Source organism: Rhipicephalus sanguineus, chromosome 4 (assembly GCF_013339695.2).
Source record: "Rhipicephalus sanguineus isolate Rsan-2018 chromosome 4, BIME_Rsan_1.4, whole genome shotgun sequence".
NCBI classification, from domain to species: domain Eukaryota; kingdom Metazoa; phylum Arthropoda; class Arachnida; order Ixodida; family Ixodidae; genus Rhipicephalus; species Rhipicephalus sanguineus.
This window is the reverse complement of record NC_051179.1, coordinates 143731484-143759248: the sequence shown is the minus strand read 5'-3', so window position 1 is coordinate 143759248 and position 27765 is coordinate 143731484. Positions and strand designations below refer to the sequence as shown.

General features: G+C 44.7%; 1 protein-coding gene across 1 annotated transcript; it reads left to right on the top strand.

Annotated features, from left to right (window-relative positions):
- The first annotated feature begins 7078 nt into the window (after nucleotides 1-7078).
- LOC119389041 (uncharacterized) lies at nucleotides 7079-24548 on the top strand. The gene is made up of 6 exons (XM_037656330.1): nucleotides 7079-7159; nucleotides 11944-12031; nucleotides 14806-14865; nucleotides 17960-18019; nucleotides 19413-19493; nucleotides 24410-24548. The coding sequence occupies exons 1-6, from the start codon at nucleotides 7113-7115 to the stop codon at nucleotides 24488-24490; spliced, it is 417 nt and encodes a 138-aa protein (XP_037512258.1). The 5' UTR covers nucleotides 7079-7112; the 3' UTR covers nucleotides 24491-24548.
- Nucleotides 24549-27765: the final 3217 nt, after the last annotated feature.

Sequence of the window (27765 nt, the reverse complement as noted above, 5' to 3'; positions counted from 1 at the left end):
GACCACGCAAATACTATCGGTAGCGGGAGAACTGCCCCTATGGGAATTAGTAAGGTGGTTGTACTGCACGAGATATGTCACCAAGCTACTATTCCTCGACCTTGGCAACGTGTTTTGCGTACTTTTGCAGTTCTTAATGCATTCGATGACATCAGCTTTATGGGGCGTTCATTTCAACTCGATAAAACTATCAAAATGCCTTTCCTACGTTGAGGAATTACAGGAATGGAATCGGACTGCCAGGCCATTCCCTTAGTGCCAATGGGCAAAGTTTTTTTCATTCTGAGGAATTGAAAGGAATGGAATTGCGGCAAGTTCTAATTCCCCGGAATGGAATTGGAATCGAATGGAGGCGCCCATTCCGCAACACTCCTTCCCAACCACTGCAATGTGCTCAGCCATAATTCTTCATTATCAGCCACAGCACAAAGTGCAGATAATGCCTTACAGATGTGTAGCGGGTACGGCGATTCTCCGAAGAATGAAGAAAAATGGCAGAGTGGGAACTTCGCTACTTCAGAAAACTTGCTACGATTTATAACGTAGTGGGTACGTTGCATGTTTACTTGTATTAGTTGCCCCAAGAGATAACAACGGGCTCTACAAAGTCCGCTCTTCTAGCTTTTGCTGTGACTTAATTGCTGCGTGTTTCACGCAGGCCTGGCGATCTTTGTTATCAGAGCAGCGGTCTCGCACATCAGAGAGTACACTCAATGACGTTCTACTTCTGCGATCGTGCTCACTCCCTTGACACAAAGAATTAAGCCAACTAAAAAAATTCGTATTTTTCTTATGAGAAAATAAATACTATGACTCTGAAATGAATACTGATTTATGCTAGTTGGTAGGAATACGTGGTACAGTTACTTCCGCTCCTCTGAAGAACGTGTTTTACCCTTGTCCCACTTTCTTAAGTGGAGGGCAAGTAACTACATCACAAATCCAATGTCTTTTTTTTTAATGATTGCTTTACCTTTTGTAGCGATCCACATCGCTAACGCCAGCAAGGAGGGGCCAAGGAAGAAGAAGAGGACGACGATGTTAAGAATGTCTCAATAAACCGATGCAGTCGCATGGTCTGCATAAAAACTTTACATTGGCGCAGCCGAGGTCAAGAACCTGCAAATGAAGATCAAGTTCGACTTCACTCGCCATCAGGAGCGGCCTCTCATCGTGGGATTCCAGGCAGATGGCCAGCGATACGTCGAGTTGCAGGAGGGCACTACAACTCCGAGTCTTCTGCAGACGATTGCCAATCTCGCCGGAGCTACCGTTGATGGCCTCGTCACTCAAGGTAGTGTGACTGTGAGCATGCCTCTTGAAGATTTGGCGCCTCACTTGCTAAATGCTCCGCCGGCGTTTGAAATACGAACACCAACAAGCGGCACTCATTGCAACACTTCAGGTGTCATTAACGCATTACTCGAAATGCAGAAGCTATATATGACACAGCAGGAGCAGCTTTTAGGACTTCTTGTTGAAGCTGCAAATACGAGGGACAAGAAGGACGTTTATGTGAGGCCTGAGGTGTTTGACGGCAATTCAAGCGCCACTGTATGGCTGGATTTTTACGAATATGCATGTACCAGAAACCAGTGGACAAGCGATGAAGACCGCATATTTAATATGAGGCATTTTCTCTGTGGGAACGCACGGAAGTGCGTTCCCACAGAGAAAATGTCATGAGAGACGTGTCATGAGAAAATGTGCCACAGAGACGTGTCATGAGTGTCAGATGGTGAAATCAAAATACAAACCACGCGGAAACAGAATGGTCATGCCAGAATACTCAGCTATACCATTCGAAGTCGTTCACCTTGATTTCGCTGAACTTAAAAAGAAAAGTGAAGGTGTCAAACGAACCCAAGCTTTCCTGGTCGCCGTGGATGAGTGCACGCGCTTTGCGGCCGCCAAAGCGGGGAGAGAAGACGCCAACTGCGTTATAGCACTTTTAGAGAGAGAAATCTTCAAGAACACCAAGATCATTGTTGCGGACAATGGACCAGCGTTTAGAAGTGAAAAGTTGCGCAATTGGGCCAATGAAAGAAATATTACGCTTCGATATCCAGCACCTTATCATCCTGAGGCTAACTCTCTCGCCGAACGCTTGATAAGAGACCTGAAAATGTACCTCAAGTTATACCCGGAATTCAAGGGAGGCTGGAAGAGCGCTTTGGAGGCGGCAGTGTATCATCATAACAGGTCCTACACCGCTGGCATCGGGTGCAGCCCACATTTTGCCGCCTTTGGTACGGTTCCTTGGTTACCAGCTGACGAAGAGCTGGGCTTAGTTGGCAGGATTGCTTTGAAGGAACACCCAAAGAGCCAACTACAGCAAAAGAAATACAGAAGTACCATGAAGAAGAATTTTGACCGTCGCCGTAGCACAAAGATGCCAGATATCGATCCCGGGTCTATGATATTGGTTAGGAAAGGGTTGGACTCAAAAGTTCCATTCACTGGTCCGTACTTAGTTGTTAAAACGGCTAAGCAACAAGGACTTCTGAAGACATTGTATTATACTGGACCAAATGGAAGGACGGAAGAGGCGTCCGTAGGAAACGTGGTACCATATTACCAGCGCAAGGGGAATGACAGCCGGCCGGGAGAGTGTAGCGATCCACATCGCTAACGCCAGCAAGGAGGGGCCAAGGAAGAAGAAGAGGACGACGATGTTAAGAATGTCTCAATAAACCGATGCAGTCGCATGGTCTGCATAAAAACTTTACACCTTTTCCATACTTTCTTTTTTATACAAAGAAAAAAAAACCGTTACGAACCGTTACGGAACGTTTTTTTTTATTTTCGTTCCGGAACAGAAACGAAACGGAACTTTTTGCGGTGAAACGAAACTAAAACCGAAACGAAAAACATTTCGTTCCGACACCCTGCTCTCAACTTATATTTATTCACGTCGACACACACTTATATACATGCACGTGGTTACACAAAAAACACGCGAAGGTGATAAAAAAACATGGTTGATCCCTCCGTCATAGGAATCGGAATAACACGAAAGTAAAACGTGCCCACAGAAGCAACTGAATGTTTATTGTACATTGATATAAGAGAGTTTGCACAATGTATATTATATTGATGTCTGGTAGCTACAGCACCGTTTAACATGGATACACCCACTTTGATGCTTGGTGGTACATCTCTATGCCGATGACTAACGTCCATGTTCAATGATTACACAAACCCTTGTGGTAGCTGTAGTAGTTAACGGTGAAAGCGTAATCTTGAACGAGTTGTGATAGCCAGAAGAGCGTCGCATATTGGACGCGGAACTTGGTCGCCATCCTGCGGCACGTTAAAATGTGATTGAACACCACGGCCGCACTAGAGGTGACCGCAAAGTGCGTCGTGCCGCCCCGGTAGCCCGGCCGCAATTTTAAAGACGATAGTCTTTCTTGGGGAACTTAAACGCAGAAACTTTGGTCTGACTTTCTGTTTGTCGGCACGTCACCCGATTCAGCCACTCGGCCAAAGTTGAACCACTTGCTTACCGCCCACCCATCTTGAACTGGTACGGCTGTTCATACTTGTGAACGTTGTCGATCAAAAAGTAAATATTACGCATATCTGAGGCGCAACATCATTAGGTAAGTATTAGGTAATGTGTTCCTTTAATAGAAAATACATTGATATGCAATTTTAAAGACCCTAGTTTCTTAAGCTGCGCAGGAAAATGCGACTGCGCTGAAACTTGTCTTCCTACGTGCCCTCTGCACAAGCTCATGTTGTGTTTTGGTTTCGGTTCAGTATTGCATTGTACGAATGACAGGGGGCGCCGCTCTGGCATTCCTCTTTTACCCAGGCGACGTGTAAATAAGAGAGTTTGTGGAGAGTACTCGTTGAGTGCGGCCGTTTCTTCTCCTTCGGCGCATCGCGCTAAACAGTGTGCTCGGGCTGGCCGGCGTCCCCACCGGTCGCGTTGGTCACCGCCGGTCTTCGCCTGCCGCCGCGCCGGGACTACCAGCCCGCAACACAGCACTCATGTTTCCAGACGTATTGACAGATGGCGTCCATATCTCACGCAGCTCCTCTTTTTTTTTCTCTCGGGCGAGTGCATACGCGGGGAACGCGATGTGACAGCCAGGTGAGGCAGGCGCGTGTCGCAGAGCTATTTTTGGGTTTGATTAGCGTGATGCTGTGAGCGAGGCCGACGCTTGCGTTAAGGTTGACACCTCGCGGTGTGTTAAGGCATTGACAAAATTGCACTTCTATAGAAAACGCGCCGAATGAGACGAACATGTAACGCGTTGCAGGTACTAATCACGGAAGCCACACTAATGATGAATTACCCTACTTTGCTGCTCCCAGAGGGCAACACCACCCCACCGACCGGGAGAGTGGTAGATATAAAAGGCGCGTTTGTAAAGCTTCTAGAGTCTGTGACCGTGGCGCAGTGGATAGTGTGCCCGGCATCTGTTGCTGCGGACCCAGCGGCTGTGGGTTCGATGCCCGTTGACGGAACTTCTAAGACGATAGTCTTTCTTGGGATACTTAAACGGAGAAATTTTGGTCTGTCTTTCTGTTTGTCGGCACGTCACTCGATTCAGCCACTCGGCCAAAGTTGAACCACTTGCCCAAGGGCCAGCAACCTTGAACGGCTGACTAGGTTCATACTTGTGTACATTGTCGATCAAAAAAGCAAACATCACGCATATCTGAGGCGTAACGTCAGTAGGTAAATATTAGGCAGTATGTTCCTTTAATAGAAAATGCATACATACGTAATTCTAAAGACCCTAGTTTCTTAAGCTGCGGTGAAAATGCGACTGCGCTGAAACTTGCTTTCCTCCGTGCCCTCTGCACGAGCTCATTGTTGTGTTTCGGTTTCGGTTCTGTATTGAACTGTACGAATGACATGGGGCGTCGCTGTGACATTCCTGTTTTACCCAGGCGACGTGTAAATAAGAGAGTGTGTGGAGAGTACTCGTTGAGTGCGGACGTTTCTTCTGCTTCAGAGCTTCGCGCCAAACCGCGTGTTCGGGCTGGTTGGCGTCCCCGCCGGTCGCGTTGGTCACCACCGGTATTCGCCTGCTGCTGCGCCGGGACTACCAGCCCGCAACACAGCAATCATGTTTCCCTACGTATTGCCAGATGGCGTCCATATCTCACGCAGCGCTTCTTCTATCGTTTTTAGACGACATTTGCAGCGAAGCACGCAGATACGCGGTCAATTTTTTTTCTTTGCCATCTGATCGTGTACATTTTTTCGACGTCATTTCCGTGACGGAAATACGTCACTGAAGTCTTGGTGGACCCCGGCATAAAACACTTTCTTGTTAATATACAGGGTTTTATCACGCTGGCCTGTTCAAATACGAAATTTCTTTTTGCTACAGGGCGATGGATGGAATGCTGATACATGAGTTGCTGTTATGAATGTTCAAAGTCTCTATTACCTCGCGAGTTGTCTGTTCATCATTCCTAGCGCTCATGTTGGTGTTTTTAAATTGAGGGGCGCACCCGTACTCTTTGCATTGCGCGCATGTATGTGAAAGGCCGTCGGTGCGGCAATTGGCCTCGTGTTCCCTTAATTTAACATTAATGCACCTTCCGGTTTGCCCTATGTATACCGCGTTAGAAGACATGGGAAGCTGGTACACAACCCCCGTGGCGCAGTCAGTGGCTGGGGATCTGTGGTTGACACCGCATCCTGCCATCTTCTTCTCTTTTCTTTCTACTGCCCTTTTGCTGACTCTTGTGCATATTCGTCCCATCTGATTAGGCATCGGATGTCCATCCACTGACTGCTCCACGGGGGTTGTGTACCAGCTTTCCATGTCTTGTAACGCGGTATACATAGGACAAACCGGAAGGTGCGTCAATGTTAGATTAGGGAACACGAGGCCAATTGCCGCACCGATGGCCTTTCACATACATGCGCGCACTGCAAAGAGTGCTGGTGCGCCCCTCAATTTAAAAAAAAAAAGCCAACATCACCGCTAGGAATAATAAACAGACAACTCGCGAGGTAATAGAAGCTTTGAACACTCATAACAGCAACTCATGCATCAGCGTTCCGTCCATCGCCCTGCAGCAAAAAGAAATTTCGTATTTGAGCAGGCCAGTGTGATAAAACCCTGTATATTTATCATCTTCGTGTGTTTTTTGTGTAACCACGTTAATGTATATAAGTGTGTGTCGACGCGAATAACGATCAGTTGAGAGTCGGGCGCCTGTCCTCGTGTATTCTTCGTTTGTATATTGTGTCCGCTGCGCCGAGTTTAATCATGATCAACGGAGTACACATAATGCCTTACAGGTGTTTAGCGGGTACCACGGTTCTCCGCAGAATGACGAAAAATTGCAGTGGCTGCTCACCCACTTCACAAAAACTATAATGATTTATAGCTTGGTGGGTTCATCGCAAATGCACTTCTATTGATTGCCAATAGAAGTGCCCGTATTGGTTGCCAATAGAAGTGGGTACGTTGCTAGTGTACTTGTATTAGTAGCCAAAAGACAGTTTATAACGGGTTCTAGAAATGCCACTCTTCCAGCTTTCGCTGTGACTGTGCTGTGCTATCCGTGCAGGCCTGGCGTTTCTTTTTATCACTGCGCCACATGAGGATGACTTCTCAGGCGGAATATAACACATTTGAGAATCACCCATGCGCATGGACACCGGTTCACCTTGATGCGTTTTCTCTCAAAGCTAATACTTTAAGAAGTTCTTTCGTGGTGCTTGACTCGTGCTCACAACGCTGGTGCTATGTCGTGAACTCGACGCTCTTCCAAATGTCAGTGTGCGACTACGTATATAGAAAAACCGTTCATCAACGAAAGTGCTACACGTAATCACAGTAAAGATCGTCGTTGCATGTATTCTACTTTAATATTTGTTTTCTGATACAAATTAGCGCATTTCAGCTTCCTTACACCTGAAATAACTGATCAATATTCATGAACGAGCAGAGGTGCGTGAGCAGCAGATGTGCCTAGCGGTATTCGAAGAAACTCTCATCAATCTGCAAATGCACAAAATTGGGGCCGTGCGCAGCAGTGCTAGGAAGTTTATAAGGACGTAGCTTCCACTCCTCTGTCAGTGATATTGAGGAGGTTCTGCGCTCTGTCAACCATTGAAGACTTTGCCTAAAATGAAAGCCCTGTTGTTTTCCGCTCAACTTCTGCTTCTGGTTTTACTGTGAGTATGCTTAACTATTCGCAGTGGAGTATGCTGTGAAATCTTGCATGCAGAAGAAGCAATTCAAAGAGTGAAATTCCATGATTGTAGGACATAGCGATCTCACCACGTAGTAATATTGAAGCCAACAGAAACTAAAAAAAAAGTGCTTGCATGTGAGCACGAAGCATCAAATGCCGTAGGAAATTTAGAGCAGCATCATTTCACATCTATGAATATACAGCAAGGTTGGAATTCCTGATACTGCAGTAGATAAGCCACTCCAGGTCACCACATCACGGGCAGCGCTTTATTGTAATAAAAATTGCAAGTTTCCTATTTCATAACATTGTTGCGTATTTTATTTACATCTGTTCGTGATAGCCATTTTGTGCACTTTGTTGTAGAATTCCACTGTACAGTGTTTCATGAATGTCCTTTCAATGGGCGACACGTACATGGGAAGGGAAGAGACACAACTTAGTGTTTCTCTTATTTTACTTGCCAACGGTTTCAACCGGTGCGGCCACCTTCGCCAGTGCTACAGGCTACTGTCAAAAAACCTTTTGTCTGGAACGTACCATGTGCTCTACGGTTTCCCTCCGCAGTTGAGTAGCACAGTCCGAAAATGTTTTAGCTGCGGCAGTTTCTCAGTGCGTACGGCAACGCGATGATGATGATAGTGCATTATTCGGGTCTTTCAGAGTGAAATCTACGTGTCCATCAGGAAATAATCGTGTTGCCGAGTGTCCTTGACGTTAATATAGCCAACGCATTAGAAATTACGCCACCGCTAAAAATCTTGACTAGCAACGAAGTAGAACGCACTTTTTGAAAGTACGGAGCACTTTAGGGGCCCGTCTTGTCGTCCATACATATCATGTGGCGTGATCGCGCTCGAAATCAGGTGGTCAATACAGGCCTAAAAAAACAAGACTAGCAATGCTCAAGACCGAGTTAAGATGAACGAAAGATGTCGAAATAATATAATTAACCGATATAACCAAAAAATAATCGCAATAATTAACATAAAATTGCTAAGAACGCCGCGGAAACATGCGCCTCACTGCTGTGCCGCGCAACAGATGGTGCCATCGCCTCGTCAAAAGCACGAATGCTCCTTCTACTGGCCCTTCTAACCCCTTTTGCGGCGCATTCGTCGCTACATCTCTGCAGGGGAAACAGCCTGACGAAACTCGCTGCAGGCGACACGTCTCTCAACTGACGTAACAAGAAGGGAGTCGATAAAGCGCAGCAAAAGTAGTGCGCATGTCGCACAGCGAGTTCGCGCATCTCACTAATACCGTTGATACACGGGCACGCTAACCTCAGTCACGACGAACCACAGTTGCAGCAAACCGCGGTTACATCCAGTTAGACGGAAAGCCTCACTGCAGTTATGCTACTAAACTTTGTTGCCCCAAACTGAGATTGACGACCTCAGTTAACGAAGCTAACTAACAAAATAGCGGTATCCATGTCGGCGGTCCCACGCAGCATGATTATAGCGGAGGCCGAAACGTCGTTGCGGAAGCGCGTCAACTGATCTCTCTCAACGCTAAAGTTGCTCATATATGGAACAGTACGGCACAACAAATCACGCACCGCGCACGGATAGACACGGTGATAGTAAACATACCCGGCAACGGATTGTCTTGGCTTTCGCGATGACCGCGAGGTGACTTCGCCCATATTTGCCAGCATGAGCCTAAACATCTGCCAGACGTTGTCAAAACACGTGATGCAATAAACTCGCGGACTGCAGGTGTAAATATGAAGTATTTATTTCAAAGGGAATACAATTTATTTGCCAGTATATTGACAAAACGCAGCTAAATCTTTCTATTTTATTCGTGAAGCTGTATCTCCCGTGACCTGCTTCGCAGCCGAAAACCATCGACAGCATTTCCCGTGTAACAGGTGTCAAGTGCAGTTGGCAGTAACTGTAGTCTACTACGGTTAGGTGAGGTTCGACGTAACTGAGGTTAGCGTGCCCGTGTAACTAGGGTATAACAAAATTCTACTCGCGCCCTGGACAACTGCATGCCTACCTCAAACATTAACGTCATCACCCGAAGGTCGCGGGATCAAATCCCGGCCGCGGCGGCTGCATTTTCGGTGGAGGCGAAAATGTTTGAGGCCCGTGTACTTAGATTTAGGTGCACGTTAAAGAACCCCAGGTGGTCGAAATTTCCGGAGCCCTCCACTATGGCGTCTCTCATAATCATATGGTGGTTTTGGGACGTTAAACCTCAGATATTATTAACATTAACGTCATCGACGGTTTGATAAACGGAGCAGTGAGAACTCTTCGAATGGGTATCGCTGCCTGACCGTGCTACGTACTTCCTCGGGTGTTACAATAGGGGAACAGCATTTGATTTTTTTACATTATGTGCTTACCTAGTCGAACACGACGGCACCGCCTGCCTGGCCGCTCAATTCTGTGGCAGCCGTGATTTGGTAAAGTACTAATGCTAAGGAATTTCCGGACAAACTAAAACTGTCTCATATTATCATGGGAAGAATGCATAAGTTCGTCGATAACGGCATTTAACATCGCAGTGTTAGGATAGATGAAATTCAGTACAAGCAAAGTACGAGCCGCTTTTAAAAGGACGCGCAGATTACGGTATACGGACACACCCTGCATACGTAAAGGAAAGTTTCCATGCGATGAAGTTGGAGCATGCGCACTCTTCAGCCGGTACAATATTACCGTTTTTTCCGCACGGTAAACACGCTGTGCCAAAGTACCTTACTAGCACGTATGCAATACGATTAAACTGCATTTGCGTCCTCGAGCAGTAGAGTAGTCGCACCTCGTCTATCAACCAATCAATCAATAAATATTCAACCGATAAATCAATCAATCAACCAATTTTTATTGCTAAAAGGTAGGTGTACTCAATTATATCAAATGTACAGGCCAGTGTGCCAAAGTATAAAGTTGCAATGGTACCGTCGGTGAAGGTTGCATATAAATAATTAAAGCGTTAGCGGAAGTGTGAAAAATAAAACTGATATATCAAGTAGAAAATAGCATCAAGCACAACAGAATATAAAACCCAGTATAGAGAAACACAAAAAGCTAGTACAATTAAATAAGACGAGGCATCAAAAGTCATATTTTAGGCAAATCGTGAATAAAACTAAGGAATATTTGTATTTCCGACACATGGATAAGTCATTCCGTGATGTAAATGCACAGAATGATAAAAATAATTTACCTTTTTCTATAGCAACCTTAAGAAAAATATCCATAGCTGCCAGCAAGCCTCGCATTATGTATCTAGAAAACCCTCACGAGCAGTTACTCAAAAGTTCATTTGTTGTTTGCTTATAGAACAAAATAAGAAAAAAATATAGAACAAAATGAACTGAAAGAGGTGGTTAACCGTAAATATGTTGCAGCAAATATACGTGGTGGCGCTGCCGGAGCTAGAACAGTGGCTTATTATCCGGAAACCCCCATTTTATAAGTGCTAAACGGATTAAAGGGACACAGACAGCTATTCCTAATGGGACGAAGCCAAAACTGATATGACAATGTATGAAGGTGCAGTAAAGATCGAGAAGTGTCTGATGAGAAGAAGTATGAGCGTGCCTCAAGCAATGCAGCAGTGCCACATGCTGATATTTTTCGTATGGAGGCAACGTGGTAAGCGAACTTAAGTTTACCATCGAGGTGCTTAGGAATGAACGATAGGCTGTCAAGGACACTCATGAAATGCGAATCAACTGGGATGTCTGGTAATGAGGCTAACATTAGCAGTGGTGATTGAAGAACCATAAATGATATGCAATCCCGCCGGGAATTAGAAACCAGGAATTGCTTCCACTCACATGGCGCGCACAGACCATCAAGACCAAGGAAAGCATATCCACATATACCCGCCTAAATTAAGTATAGAAATGAATAAATAGGCAGATTAAAATTGTAAAAAACACAATTGAACTATCAAATGTTGATGTCAGCTCTAGAAACTTGATACGAACAGGCAATACAATGTACTCGTCACCACATGTCATCACCCAAAATGTTCATCTAACACAAGTTCTGCATCGACCACCATGTTTGCGACTACTGGCACTAACGCACCGAAGTTGATTTGTAGTCATTAGCGTCATCAGACTACAAGCATTTTCTGTCTGTCTGCTGTGTGCATAGTTGCAAATGGTTATAGACTCTAAGTTACACGCGGGTTGTGCAGAATACGGGCAGGCACTCTTGTGCACTTCTCCTTTGCCTGCTAGACCATTTGTTAGTTCCCGCAGGCAGGTGTTTGGTGCACACTGCAACACGCAAGTAGTTCCATCTGTAAACCTTATACTGTCATTCAGATCTTCTGCTCCATTGCAGAACAGCACAAAAAAGGGACAAAACACTAGAGATTAGGAAGTGATACAAACAAGCGCTGCTCTTGGTTGTGACTCTTTCTCATCCCTGTTGTTTCGTCCTTTTTTTGCGAAGTTCCGCAATGAACCATCACAAAGCTGGTCCAGCTTGCTACGCTTCTCCTACTCTTTCTGGGAGCTCCTACTTGCAACTTTGTTGAAACAGTACACCTAAAGGAACGAGCGGTAATTTAGAAAAACACAAGGATGTAACTTAGTTGTCCCCTACCAATGAATAATATGGAGGTAAAGAACGAGATAAAGCATAAAACCAGGCCTACTATATTGTAATAAAGGATATGTATTCTTTGTACTGCTACAATTTCCTCCCTGAAATATGCGGCTGCTCACAGTATGGATCACTTGACCGAAATACAGTGTAATGAACATTAAAATCTACGTTCTAGATGGGACTACTGCGAAGGCCTGGAAACTGACAATGGAAATTACACGTTTTGCTACCCGAAGGGCAGTAAAAATCTGCGAAAAAAGAGGGTAAGTGATATGCTGGAGCAAGCTTTTGCGAATCGCTACTGTCGGCAAAACAAAACGATATGTCGACTAAAATTTGTAACCATGCAAGAAATAATTTCAGAACTATCCGCACAATATTTACGCCGACTATTGCCGCGCAGTTCCTTCCTTCGCGCGTGAGTGCACGGATGAAGACCGGATTTTATTTCATCAATTCAGGATTTTCGTTGCTACCACTACGAAATCGCCTTGACATCACCCACTTATAGTTTATTCTCACTAAGCGCAATGCTTGAGTTCCTTGTCAAATCACCTCAGCCTCACTTTATTATGCCAAGCAGGCATGCAAGAATTTTTGATAAAACCTGCTACAGAGCTTCGAAGAATGGCATACTTTATCAGTTGTGAGATAAGAAATACAAAGCGCATCACCGACATTCATATAATGAACAAAACGCTACCTATAATATTGCTTAAGCTTATAAGTCGCTAACGTCGTGCTCAAAAAGTAGCAACTTCTAGCAAAGACCAGTAGCAGTCACTGCTCTCTTGCACGTTAGTCATATCGGCTAATAGATATACGGCGCTTTAAAAGAGTAGACGAACTGAAAGTGGGAAGCAGGTTACGTAAGAGAGCAAGAATATGGGCCTTATCTACCAGAGGCTGCTTCTCCTTCCGTAGTTAATCCTACATCAGCCACTAAATAGCAAAGGTCCATGGGTAAGTAGTAAAGAGTAGCGGTTCTCTAGGGGACACGATGGCTGTAAACAGATCTCTTTTCTGCCTGCAATTTCTGTTCAGTCGCTTATAAACCCATCTGTTATCAGTCCTTTTCCTAGGATATGTTGCATTTTACTTCAAACAGCAGTGTCATTTAAGACAATTTTCTGGCATTTCGCAAGAACACCAGAGGCAAGTAATTTTTAAATCCACAGGAAGGCATTCTCCGCTTGAAAACCTTTTTGTTATGCATACGAGCACATGGGCCACACTTTTCACAGTCGGCATTTATAAATTCGCGTGCGTTCAAAATTGATTCCGGATATTCACTAAAGTGATACAGCGCGTTGGGAAGATAGAGTATCTAAACAATATTGACGTTGATAGCCAGTACTACCGTCTTTCAGTTCGGTAATGTCGCAAGATCTCCGAGCGTTTCATCGGCGTATCCTCCCATTCCGTTATCTTTGTGGCCCCTCCGGCAAAAATATGCTCTTTTCGCGTTTATGGGCAATTTAAGCCGATAGTTTAAGCGTACAGCCTAAGGGGAGAGTTAGTACAGTCAATTTAAGTGGCAGCTTTATCATGGGTAGCTTCATCCGTTTAAGATACAAGTTTAAAGACGTTTCGATGTGAGTAGTAGGTACTGATAAAAACAAACTGCGTCACTACTTTGCTGTTGAAAATGTAAGAGTGCCTGCTAGCTTAATGAAAAAAAAAGGGACATTACACTTTCTATAAGATATCCATCGCAGATATTCGCATGAGCTTGACGAGCGACAGGCCTGACCAAAGTGGGCACTTTGTGCGGTGCCTTGAAAAGGCCGACTGTGCACATGGGTGGGCTCTTTCACCCGCGGACTGTGTGAAAATGTTTAGTACTCTTGCAAGTACTGTAGACGTTTTGCGTCAGCGCTTGCAACCGCAACTTGGTTGTACGATGTACCCATTGAAGATATCACATATTTTCTTCATAGCAAGTTCCAAATCATGCTCATCCACGTGAGCTCGATGTATACACCAAAAAGCGGCACGCCACATTTGCTGTTGATGTCGGCCCCTCGATATTTAGTTAAGGGAATCATGACCAGCCTTTGCAATAACCACGGATCCTCAAGAAAACTTGACGCCAACAAGTCCATCGACTTTTCATACAACAGCAGTCAAGAATGGCATACGGCGATTTTTGAGTATAGCTTGCGTTATTGAATTCAGTAGTCACCTTGCGGTTGAACAAACGGAGAGGCCTGAGAAGCGTAACACATCTGAAAGATACCTCGTAGTTGTTGTACCTTCCGAGCGCAAGATCACGAGAGACTAAAAAGATTACACAAAGCTCTAGGGTCTACTTGGTTTTTTTCTGCACCTGAGAGGCTACAGAAACTGTGCAAACTATTTAAGCGCCTTGCCTTAAAGCTTCACGTGTTCCGTTCAGAACTGATCAAGTCTCTTCCTTTGTGCTATGAAAGTCGTTTACTCGATCCTACTGACGAGTGGGGACGGATATATTGGCCAGAATGACAGATTTCTCAACGAACGCCAGCATGAGCAGACAGTATCTGCCGTAAGGGTATCTAGGCATCGACTGCTGCGATCGTGTTTGTGCCGCCGTCTTGATCTCTGCGTTGTATAGGGGAAGCATAGGTCCCAGTTAACTCGTGAACTAATATGCACAGAAGAATTTTTTGGAATCTTAGCAACTGCTGCGCAAGCACCCCTTCTGTTTACCTTCCACGGATTGAGTCTGATTACCTGACCAGGTTCTAGAACACCGCTTCGTCAGTGCTCGAACCTATTCGACTCGAAGTTGTTTCGCTGCTTCGGTTTATCTCATTTCTTCTATACATATAGCGTGACCTTCTTCAGAATGAAAAAAAAAATCTGTGGGAAATCAGCACTCATTTTAGTATGTCGCATTTTTCCGCAACTTCTGCAATCGGAGCACTCTGCTAAACATGTTTATGAATCCGCCGAAGCTTGCAGCCTTCTATAATTGGGCCGAGAGCCTCGGCAGAGTGCTAGTTACTAGTTTGGGAATACAGCTGGGAATATGAAAAGTATGTTTATACTGCAGGATACGGGGGAAGCTGACGACCCCGTGGAGATCATTCCTTACAGTGACAAGGACGGAGATGTAAGTATAACCGCTGAACATAGAAAAAATTCGTCATATTTTATGCAAAGATTGCCCACTGCAGTCACGTGGTTGCGGCCTTTTGTAGTCAAGCATGAGATCTGCAACTGCACGCCACATTGTGTACACGCCTCATGTCGCAGAGGTGAAAAGGCATAAGCAAATCAAACTGCTGCTCTCGGCTATTTAGAAAAGAGCACTTATGGTCAACGTTAGTTGTGGATATTCGAAACATTCACATAAGGCATATCAAAATATTAATGAAAAGGGCTGTGTTCAATATCTAATAATGTTTCGTGGAAGACTACGCAAGTAATTCTTGATTCCGTGTTTTATTTTTGTGAAGTACTTCGGCGACTGCTAACATGTCATCTGTGCGAGCATGCGGGAAGTGAACGTCTTTATATATAGAAACCTCTAGCACTCAGCGCTGATAGAATGCAGACACTTTGTACCTCATTTTTCATGTTTGATGGTTTTGTGTCACACGTGCGTACGTGAGACGCACAATTTTGCGGTCATGTAATGTATAGAAGATTTTCTTACTTTCTGAGAACTTTTGTTTAATGTCACCGTAATCAAAAATTTTAATAATCTGAAATGCAGTGAACCAGTGTAACGTGGAATTTTTGACCGAATTACAAGATGAATGGCTGGATAGCTTAATTTTCTAACGCACCCAACGTAGACCACTGCTCTTTTGCGAGTCGTGAACTGTTAGTTACCCGTAACAGATCTGTTACGCGTACCACAATTCATCTTTACACAGCTGCCCCGCCACGGTGGTCTAGTGGTTATGGCGCTCGACTGCTGACCCGAAGGTAGCGGGATCGAATCCCGGCCGCGGCGGCCGCATTTTCGATGGAGGCGAAAATGTTTGTGGTCCGTGTACTTAGATTTAGGTGCACGTTAAAGAACCCCAGGTGGTCGAATTTTCCGGAGCCCTCCACTACGACGTCTCTCATAATCATATCGTTGTTTTGGGACGTTAAACCCGAGATATTATTATCTTTACACACCTGAACCTTGCCTGATTAGTCTAGAGCAATTTCTTTCCGGGATATAAATCAGGAAGTTGCGCACTCAGTAATTTAGTTAATTTCACATTCCGATGCGTGCATCTCGACGTTTGGTCAAGCTACCCGCCACGACAAGTTAAGCTGTTAAGCTTTAGGGCGGTGGCTCGATTCCCGGCACGGCGACCGCATTATTATGGGCGCGAAATAATAATAAAACAAAACACTCGGGTACATAAATTTGGGTGCGCGGTAATAACACCGAGTGGTGGAAATTATTCCAGAGTGCCCACAACAACCACCCTCTCAATCGCGTCCTACTTTTAGGATGTCGAACTCCATAAATTATGCTACTAATATTATTACTGCTATTATTATTGTTTTATTACAATTAGTAGTAGTAGTAGTAGTAGAAGTAGTAGCTGTAGTAGTAGTAGTAGTAGCTGTTGTAGTAGTAGTAGTAGTAGTAGTAGTAGTAGTAGTAGTAGTAGTGGCTCTTTTTGTAGAAGTAGTGGTAGTAGTATTGGTGGTGTTTGGTCAAGCTACTTCATTTCGTTGTGCCTTACTGTGCGTGACATATTATTTACAACCTGGACGATGCTTATGACAGCTGCAATGCTGCTATCGGTTGAGAAAAGTAATAAACGGCTGCCTTTATCCATTACTTGCTCATTGACTTCTATAACCGTGACATTGCGTCGAGGTGCATGGCCATGTATGCAAATTTGGCTCAATGACTAGTAGAGTTGACGGCGAATACGTCGAAAGACAATCACGCATTTCTGTAGTATTAAGAATCGGTAGTTTGCATTAAAATACGATTTTATTTTCAGATATTAGCACATACGATAACTACGATATCACAATGATGAATTAAAATGATGTTGTTCATTATGCCTTCGACGTCGAATTCTTCGCTATAGTTGTACATTCAATAGCGCATAAACCACCCGTGTCAGTATATTTTCAAAGCTCGCGTTCTTTTTTCGTCATCATAGTAGATTGCAAAATTGTAAAACTATCATTGTAAAACACGTGGAGTATGGCTCTGCGCCCCACGTAAGACAGCATGCCAATAAAGGAAAAGAAAAGAGCGCTCACGCAGCATGCAAGTGGGAGAGCATATCAAGGAGTAGGGGAAAACTTGAACTTATCAGTGCAGTATAATACGCAACGCAAATATCCCCCCTCCCCTACCTCTCACACCTCTGTGCCGCAAAGGTGTGACATTTTTTCGCATATCGACACCGACGGTTGATAAGCAGCACTATATCGCGAATCCGTCAAAAAAAAGAATAGCATTTGTCCGTCCACCTGCCGCTAGAAAAAAAATAATGTGGTGATACCAAAGCTGGTCCAATATCGAGTCCATCTGTGGCATAGGCAAAGCAGATATGTGGCCTAAAACCTGCATGGATTTAATTCTAGGCTAGTGAAACAGCAGGCCGACCGCCTGTGTAGTTACAGTAGCCTCCAAATAGGGAAATACTTGGCCAACCGGCGGACTGGTTCTGCCTTTGCCCCACTAGAAGCGTAGAATGCGCAGTCTAACACAACTGTGGTCCCGACTGCAATAAGGCGCGTGGAGTAAGCGACCAACAAGCTTTACGTGATAACGAAGAACAATACTTTTGCAAGCATAGAGCCATGCTGAGTATACAGTGGGACCAAACACGTGCTATGAAAAGTAAGATGCAGATACACCAAACACACAAAGCAGGGATCTGAAAATTACATTTGTATAGGGAGAACAACTATTTTAATTTTGACCCGCCGTCCGCGGTTTCAAAGCTACGTGAAAGATGCTGAACGTGAAAAAGGAAACCATGTTAGTATTATGTTTAATTATATAGAAACACAATCGCATTCCTAAAAGGCGTGTACAAAGCAGCATAAGAAGCAAGCCGAACTAGAGTAACGCAGCCGTCAATTTAACTTTGGCGGCCTTTAAAACTATATTCTTCACATATGGTGCAAAAGTTTTCAATTATCTCTTATGGAGCTGTTCAAATTGTGATTCTTACTATCCATGCCTACATGTCACATCTACAAATCACATAATTTTGTTCATCTTATAGGAACCAGTGAGCAGTGGCGTCGTTGTACCAGTGGCTCGTAGTTCTGAGAATACCGAGAATGTAAGTTCACTTGATATGCACGTAGGCTAAGCACGTATGTCTTTATTAACATTTTTCCCTCTATGATAATCTATTCCTTATTCCTTTTAAGCTTCATTTTGCTCGCCGCGGCCAAATTTCGACTTACGCAAATGTAAAAATGTTTCAGTACAGACATTTAGGAGCCCGCCCAAGAACGCAATCTGGTACAAAATATTTCGGCTCTTTTTACTCTGTCGTCGCTGATCGCCGGACTGTTGATTTAGTGGGTCGAACCTCATAAGAAAATCTAATGTTATTGACATTTCGCGTGTGCAAAAATTTTCTAAATTGCTACATATGCAAAGTAAAACATTGTCGTTGCGCCATATATTTATAAGCACCATGGAAAAAGCACGAACCTTTAGGTGCTTTAGCTGAAGTGGCTTATAAAATATAGTTGAAATTGAGTATTTTTTTAATTTCCATAAAGTTATTCGAATGTTGATAGAAGTCTTCTAAGATTACGGAGGTATTATTCTGAAAAGTTCATGTCATTGACTGTACGCGTGAGATAGCGTGTATCACAATAAAACTTAGCGTACCTCTTTCCATTTTGGCTGATGATTCAGCTGTAGAACTCTTTCTGTCTAAGCTCTGTTATTGGTGGCGCAGACGCTTGCCGCCCAGGTTTCCCATCCTTAAACCGTCCCTTGTCTACACATCTGCTACAGCGCCATCAGCGATAATTTTATCTGCGTTCCGTCTTATCACGTTGATTGCATCAGCTTTGCACGTATGAGAATATATTTTCTTTCTTGAAGAAACATAAACAAGCGAAGCTTCATAGACAGGCAAGGCGCACAGCAGTGAACACTTAGTCTAAATACTACTCAGTTCTGTTTTTGATACTTGTTGTTTATCCCTCCTGCATGGCTTTATGAAACGGGCTTGATTTTGCTAACATATGCATGCAAAAACATGCCAATAAATATTGAAACTGCATGAGTCATGGAGCAAAAGAAACAGAACACTTTGAAACACGGAGCTATTTGATCAGATTAGCAAATTTATATGCAGAAAAAATTCAGACCTATAAACCGAGAGAAGAGAGAAGTATTGGTGGGCCTCATGGCGACCACAGTATTAGCCTTGTGGCGTACGCTAGTAATCCTTAGGAGCTCTGCCTTTCAATAAAATGTGTTCATTTAAAAAGCAACAAATGCATGCATCACGAAATTACGTGTAACATACATTTTTCCTAGGCTAAATAACGCAAAGTTTTTTTTTAAATCTTATTCTCTAACTTCTTCACAGCGCACTTGCCCAGATTGACGTAATAATAAAATAAGGATCAAAAGATATATTACTACCTCCTTTCCCGAAAACGAGTTGGTGCTTTAGGGTTTTTCTACTTTCTCTTATTTTAACTTAGAACGAGAAGCCCAAGAAAGGAAACAAAGGCCAAAAGAATGGAAAAGGACGCAACAAGCGTCAAACCCGTGAACCCGTGAAGGTAAATGCCCCTTTGGAGGCAACATTTCTCGGCATTTTGTTATATTTCATTTATCTGGATTGGATAGATCATTAGTTGAAATTTTGAAGTAACGCCACACAGGTGTTTTAATCACAGACCAAGTGGCTTTTGAAAAATATTGATGGATTACGCGCTTGTAAGCGTTACGCCTTAGCTGCCAAATATATCGCATTTTGAAAAGTTATTGGCAGTTGAAGCAAAACCATGGTCCATGGTCGATAAAACCATGGTCGATAAAAAGGATTTCATCACCCTTAGCTCTGTACTAAGGTGATATCGAATATTAGATAATCCGGCAAATTTCCTACACAGTCGATCCCAGCTGCTAAGAAATGTGGATGTTTAGTTAACCGACGATCCTGCAAAACTGCGCACCAGATGTTTCACCACGTGCATATCCAAAACGTGTTAGCCTGAAAAAATGGCTCTGAAGAATTCCACATTTGCATTTGTAATCCACGTCCGCGCAGTTAGTGCTTCCCTAAAAATAAAATGAAAAGAAAAAAATCAACTCTTGAGAATCTTTTTGTGTCCAGTATGGAACTGAAAAAAAAAGGCAATGTCTTTAGCAAAGCAGAAATAAAAATACAGTGCACTAATAAAGCTTCGCGCGCACTATGCGCGAAGCTATACGAATCACCTTTGAAATCAATGGGAGGCTGCTGTGAATAACACAAACTTTAGTAAATCTAGCAAACAACTTTTTTAAGGCTCTATTCTTTGTTTGACACAACCTTATTGAGAGCCAGCCGATAATAAAGCCCAGGAATGTATACGGGACGTTAATTGGAGTGTTTTAAATGTATTGTAACAATTGGGACATAGATGTGAGGAATGTAAAGTGGAGGTAAAGGCAACTTGGCGCTGGCAGGGACCGAACCTGCGACCTTCGGATTATGCGCCCGATGCTTCTACCAACTGAGCTACAGCGGCGGTCGTCCCGTCATCCACTTATCGGGTATTTATGTGCACGAAAACCCTGGGAGTGTCAGACAGCGTCGCTCATAGCCATGACGGCGAGTATGGAATACTCTTTGTTTTGTTTTTGCAAGATGGCCTCACGTAGATTTCGTGGTTGTCATTAACCTTGTGTCGAACAAAGAAGCGAGCCGTCAAAAATTCCCTTGCTTCATTCATACATAGCGAGGCTCTCGTTCCGGCAAAGCTGATGCCTCAGCTTTAATGCGAGGACTTTTTGATAAGCTGTCCGCTCGTTAAAGGTTCACGTGCTACGTGAAGCCATGGCGTGGGATCTGTCAATTTGCATTATTCATTTTTTGTGTATTTTTGAATATAAATGTCTCGAGCTTGGGATAGTCGGCTCCAATCTAGCATACACTGAGATGTTTTCATTCTTCAAAGGTATACTGCGCTAAAAGGAACAAGGACACAGAAAAGGGGGGACAACACATGCGCAGACTCACCTTTTCTGTGTCCTTGTTCCTTTTAGCGCAGTATACCTTTGAAGAATGAACATCAACCAACTAGCCCAACTTGCTGCTCTGTTGCAACATGTTTTCATATATAAATAACAGTCACTGGGCTTCGTTCAGTCAGCGTCACTCAGATCAATTTTTATGAAGGCGAGAACCTCCCTTATATGGCTAAGCATTAAAAATATCCGGGTGGTGCCGTGCACAAAGTCCTGTGCGGGGAAAAGCCGTGTAGCCTAGCTTAGAACTAAATTTAATTTGAAATGTGACGAAATATCGATTGAAGTGAATTATAGTAGTTAGTTTACGCCAAGTGATTCGAAGTCATATTTAAGAGCGTAATGTGAACGAACAGAAATAATGTGAATGAATGTGAAGCAAAATTAAATGAAATTTTAAGCGCGTCCTGCAGATGTCAATTTCAAGTCAACGAAGTGTTAATGCGAAAAATTCCGGCACAATCGATTTTATGTGTAGCAGACAGGCAGTAGCCGCCAACGCCGGATTTTTCGCTTTGAGCCGAGCGTTACGTGGTGAATCGATTTTTTTTTTTGTAATTTCGATTTAATCGATGTAATCGATTTTTTTTGTAATGACGGCTTGCCTGGCAATTCACCTAAGCTGGCGTGTAAAGGGTAGTTGGTGGTCCGATGTAAAATCGGCACTTCGGTTAGAGCAGAGGTGTCAGTTTTCATTGTAACGAAGTGCAGGCTACGGTACGACAATATGCACATCATAAGTAGCCATGATCGACGTATTCGAACAGTGCTTCACAGTGGCCTCCGTAGTCCATGTTTACTACATTGTTATAAAGGGGGGTAGCCAACACTGCAACCACAGTTTGCGTTCTCCGGACATGGGTCTTTTATTGGGCCTTTTCCCTAAGCGTTTTAAAGCACTGGAGCGACTCTGTGGTAGAATACTTGACTTTCAAGCCGTATGTCTGGATTCGATTCCGGCTCGAGCCGTGATTTTCAAACGCGAAGCCATTTCTAAGCGAACCTTTGGCACTTTGAGCGTTTCCTGCTACGTATATGTCTATCAATCTGTCTAGCCGCCTACGAATGGCTGTTCTCATGATCGCCTCCTTATATTGGTGTAGACGAAATATTCAAGGGGGGGTAAGAGGATTTGACTAACATTACTGTCGGGTCATGACATTAATAACGTGAAACTCCTGTCGCGTACGTCATTAAACCCTTCCTCCAGACATGTGTGGCACAAACCCGTGGTGTAAGGGAATATATTAACGAAAGTTACGTATGATAGTCACGTGATGGCACCATAAAGTGCACTTAGTTATGATAATAGACAGATTTAGTTGGGCGTCCGCAACAACGTACGGACGCAGCCTGCCATAGGAAATTGCTGGCAGGCTGCGTCCGTAGGTTGTTGCGGACGCCCAACTAAATCTGTCTAATAGTGACGTACGTAACGTACCATAGGTGCCACGGGCAACGGTGTACGGGTATACGCCACAGGTGATTGACAGTTTATATCTACCCAAGAACGCGGCGGTCGCATTTCGATGGAGGCGAAATGGTAGAGGCCCGTGTGCTTAGATTTAGGTGCACGTTAAAGAACACCAGACGGTCGAAATTTCCGGAGCCCTCCACTACGGCGTCTCTTATAATCATATCGTGGTTTTGGGACGTTAAACCCCAGATATTATTATTATTATCTGCCCAAGAACGGCGAGAAGGGACACTGGTAAGTGAAATGCGAGAGCGTTAAGAAAAATCGACATCAGCAGCGTTGACCCCATGAATTGAAATAATAAAAAATAGGATCCCAGCAGGAATCAAACCCAAACATTCTGCGTGGCACTCACATATTCTACCGCAGAACCACGCGAAGTCTATAAACTGGTTTGGAAAAACAGCCTATGGAGGCCTAATGTCGGTGCAACATCACTAGTGGTTGTGGTGCTGACTACCTAATTTACAAAGCAATAAACACTACATATGTACTCCTATGATACATGCGTCATATCTACTTAATGTCTGTGGTTACAGTGTTGGCTCCGCTTTTGTAGAAGTCTATTAAACATTGTATTTTATTCCTATGATCCAACAAGCTATAATGAAGCATGGCTGGAACCCGGAGGAATATATTAGCGAAAGTTACATATGATATTCTCATGATTGCACTATAAAGTGCACTTAGTTACGATAATAGTGACATACGTAACGTGAGCGCTGACGTTACGTCACACTATAAGTTACCCTTTAAACACTAGCGTTGTCGACGTGCCTGGTAAGGCCATGATGTGTATAAAGGTACTACACTTACAAAAACACGTTGATCGACCTCGTAACGCTTGGCTCAAAACCATAAAATGCAGCATAGAAGTTCGCATGAAACCGATTTCCACCAACGCGTGGGATCTGCCGAATTTTACTGTTTACTTCCACTGGAACTTTCCACACATCGACAACGCCGTCGACGCCGGTGCCGAATTTTCTGCGACACGAGCTCTTTAACGCTTTCGCGTAACGGTTGCCAAAGCCTATTCTTGCTGTTACTGGGCTGACATAAACCGTGAATCACGTGTGTCGCGTACCCGTATACACGAGCCGTGGTATGCGGCTATTTGCCTTACGTGACTGGTGGAAATGGTTTCATGACGTACGCGACAGGCAAGTCTCGTTATTTCTGTCATGACCTGTGAAACGTGTGCGTCATAGGCCCTCCTATTCTGATTTAGGTATATAAGAAGTCGGAACCCGACCACGATAGCTCCCAGAGGTAGGAGGCTAGATAGATAGATAGATAGATAGATAGATAGATAGATAGATAGATAGATAGATAGATAGATAGATAGATAGATAGATAGATAGATAGATAGATAGATAGATAGATAGATAGATAGATAGATAGATAGATAGATAGATAGATAGATAGATAGATAGATAGATAGATAGATAGACAGACAGACAGACAGACAGACAGACAGACAGACAGACAGACAGACAGACAGACAGACAGACAGACAGACACAAGCTGTCAAACTCCCTTTGTTTCGCTAAAAAATGCTTAGTGTTTAAAAGTGATTTAGAAGGGGAATGTAAGCTGAAATCAAAGTTGTAAAGTTGTTTCATTTCTGAACGTATGAACTACTATGAACTGCCATGAAAGTTGTTTTTTAAGTCGCACACCCTGCACTAAATATTTGCTTAGGAACTAACTACTCAAGCATTCTGTCACGCTGGCTAACCAAAAGAATATTCATGGAACTGCTATTTATTGCACCTGCATCAAAGACATAAATCCTGTGGCTGTTTTGGGTTGTGATTCTGCAATAGCCTTTTCTTTTTACAAATAGATAATTCGCTTTATCCAACACTTATGATCATGCCTCATTCATCCCGTCTTTTTCTCCGAAACAATTCATTACAATTGTTAATAGGCAGCTTTCACATCCATATGGTTGCTTACTGTGCATTGCTATTTTTCCGGCAGTGCACTGAAAACGAAGACTGTCCAAAGAAATGCGGATGCCAAAGCGTTTCCGAAGGCCAGAAATACTGCGTGAAAGTTTGAGGATCGAATGCCTGACCGTGCCAACTATTCATAATTTGGGAATCCTGACATGTGCATCCACGAAATAATAAACTTTTTTACTCTCCATAATATTATCTTGCGGTCGCCGAGTCTGAGTTATTTACTGTCAAAATATTGTACCTTTCTATCGCACTAGTTCAGTGACTATGCCATTGGACAAGTCAGCACAATATGACAAGTTCCGTCCAGGACGTAGTTTCCGCATTGCTATGAAAGCGGAATAAAAAGATCTTAATGTATAATTGCGAACAATCCCCGTGCTGAAGAAGCCCTGGTGGCTTCTCCGCGCCCACGTCAAGACACCACACCGCGGCAGTTCCGGCACCAGACACCGATGCCGCACCGCTCACCTGTAGGCCAGCGCTATGCCACGAGGAAGACCGACGTTTGGCGCGCCCGTGACAACCGGCCGCTCAGCTACCATAGCGGGCAAGCTGGCCACACCTACCGCCGCGGCCAGTGCTGAAAGATGGGGATACGTGGTTTCACCGTAAATGCGCCGTGCCCACAATGGGGCTAACGACCACACGTTGTCACCGACTACCTCGCAGGAGCGCAGTGGATACCCTAAGGGCCTTCCCGATCGCCATCGCCAGGGCGCTACGTCTCTCCCCAACCCCGACCATAGGCAGGCCCAGTCAAGTAGCCTAGGTGACCGGGTCCGATCAGCTAGCCCGTATTCGGAAAACTAAGGACAGCAACCGATGGAAGTGCGGTTGCTATACGACGAAATACCGAAGATCTTCCGCAGCCGACGATGGCGATGCAATGACATCTAAAGAACATGTCGCAAGCGGAACGGAGCCCTGACGTGGAAACATCGCGGCCCGAAGAAGACCGGACGACAAAACGTCGCAGCAGAGGGACAAACCGACGTAGCCTTGATCCGACGCCGCGCCCTAACCGCAACGCAAGGCGACGAACTAGCGACCTCGACGTTCTCATCGACGCCCACAACGTGACCGCTCTTGCCGATACTGGAGCCGACTATTCCGTCGTCAGAGGGCCGTTCACAGCGAAGTTGAAGAAAGGTGGGACTGCGTGGGAAGGCCCCGAAATCCGGTCCACTTTACGCCATCTAATAACGCCGTCTGCAGTCTGCACAGGAAGAGTCACCATCAATTTTTGCACTTATCCTGCGAACTTCGTAATCTTGCAACATTGCTCCAGGGATGGGATACTTGCCATGGGCTTCACAAACCATCACGGCACCGTCATCGGCTGAAGAACCAAGTCGATAACTCTATCGTCGGACAAAGTGACACCGCTGGCCACGAACACATCGTAAAGGCTGAACACATCGAACGTGTCGCCCAGAGCGATCAGCGTTTAATGCTAGACCGTGAGATTTGCGTCGCAAGAGGCATTGCTGGGTTGCATGAAGGAAATGGAAGCGTGATGCTAACGAACGGCAGACAAGAATACAGGCACCAAGAATACAGGCGCGGCAGTTGCGTACATCAAAGAAATCTTGGCTGCCAGCGATGCGTTTGCCTTTTCAGATTCTGACGAAGCTGCAACGACGACCCCGATGCCTGAGCCATCCTTCGACGTAAATCCAAGTCTTCCCGCTCGCAAACAGCAGCAGCTCCAATGCCTTCTGAAGGAATACAAGGGCTGTTTCTCGTCGTCATCGTGGGTCCGTCAAACGCCCCTTGCTACGCACCGTATCCTAACGGAATAAAATGCTCGACCACGCCGTCAGAGTCTCTACCGGGTTTCTACGCGAGAACAGGATGCCATTAAGAAAGAAGTCGACGAAATGCTACGCGACGACATCATCCAGCCGTCTAAGAGTCCGTGGGCGTCTCCCGTAATGTTAGTGAGGAAGAAGGATGGGGCCCTACGTTTTTGTGTCGATTATCGTCGCCTGAACAAAATCACGAAGAAGGACGTGTACCCTCTTCCGCGAATAGACGATGCCCTGGGCCGACTCCACAGCGCGAAGTACTTTTCATCAATGGACCTCAGTATCGGCTACTGGCAAATTGACGTTGACGAGAGGTACCCAGAAAAGACTGCCTTTATAACACCAGACGGTCTGTTCGAGTTCAAGTTCCTGTGCTTTGTCTTTGATCGGCACCTGCGATTTTCCAACGTGTTATGGATACAGTGCTGGCTGACTTTAAGTGGCGCACGTTACTCGTGTACTTGGACGACGTCGTTTTGTTTGCCTCAGACTTCGACGAACACCTGCGGCGCTTTGAAGCTGTACTTCAAGCAATCAAGACATGACTCACTCCACAGACAGAAAAGTGCCGCTTCACGTACGAGGAGCTCTTGTTCTTGGGCCACGTCATTAGCAAGTCTGGAGTCCGCCGCGACGAGCGCAAAACAGCTGCCATCGCTGCTTACGCACCGCCAACCGACAATATGGCCGTACGCCGATTTCTCGGCTTGTGCGTTTCTTACAGACGCTTCTTCAAGGCATTTTCACTGATCGCCGATCCACTAACTCACCTCACGAAGACCCGGTCATATTCAAGTAAGGAACGACGCAAGTCGTAGCATTTCAAGAGTTGAAACGATGCCTGTAGACGCCTCCGATGCTCGCGCATTTCGACCAATACGCGATACGCAAAGCAGCACGGACGCAAGCAGCGTAGAACTCGGCGCCGTCCTTGTTCCGAGGACTGACTGACTGAGCTTGCCTCAGTCTGTCACCTGAGCTTGCCTTTGCTTACTCCTCGATCATGAAACCATTTCTTTAAGTCGACGTACTGGCGTTTCACTGGGTTTGCCAGGAAAGCACTGGTGACAGGACGAATACCCATATTACGTAAAGGGTCCAACGTATCCCAGGCGCTAGCTGCAGCAAATGCACGCACTGTGGAGCCGTTGTCAAGGCATGAGCGCGTAAGTGAGTTACACGAGCTCAAAGCCATCTTATATCACCACCCCTTGCTTTATGTGCCAAGAGCTGCAGTGCATTAAGTGTTCTGAAAACGTTTACTTCCACGTGTGCCAGATATGTGATTGTGTTGGTTCCGGCTCTAAATCTTTGTCTTCAGAAGTCACAAATTGTTGCTCGCCATTGGTATCAGTACTGCAACATAGTGATGCGCCTCCTTCCTTTGGGAAAATAAAACAGGTACTCCTTTGAGGCTTTAATCTGAATATATTGTCGTCTGCCCATTTTGACAGTTAAGTAAAATCGAGCTATACAGGAATTTCTTTCACAACTGCATGAAGGCTACATCATTAATATGCGATGTGCACATCATCCACATAAACCGAACACATTATTTATCAGC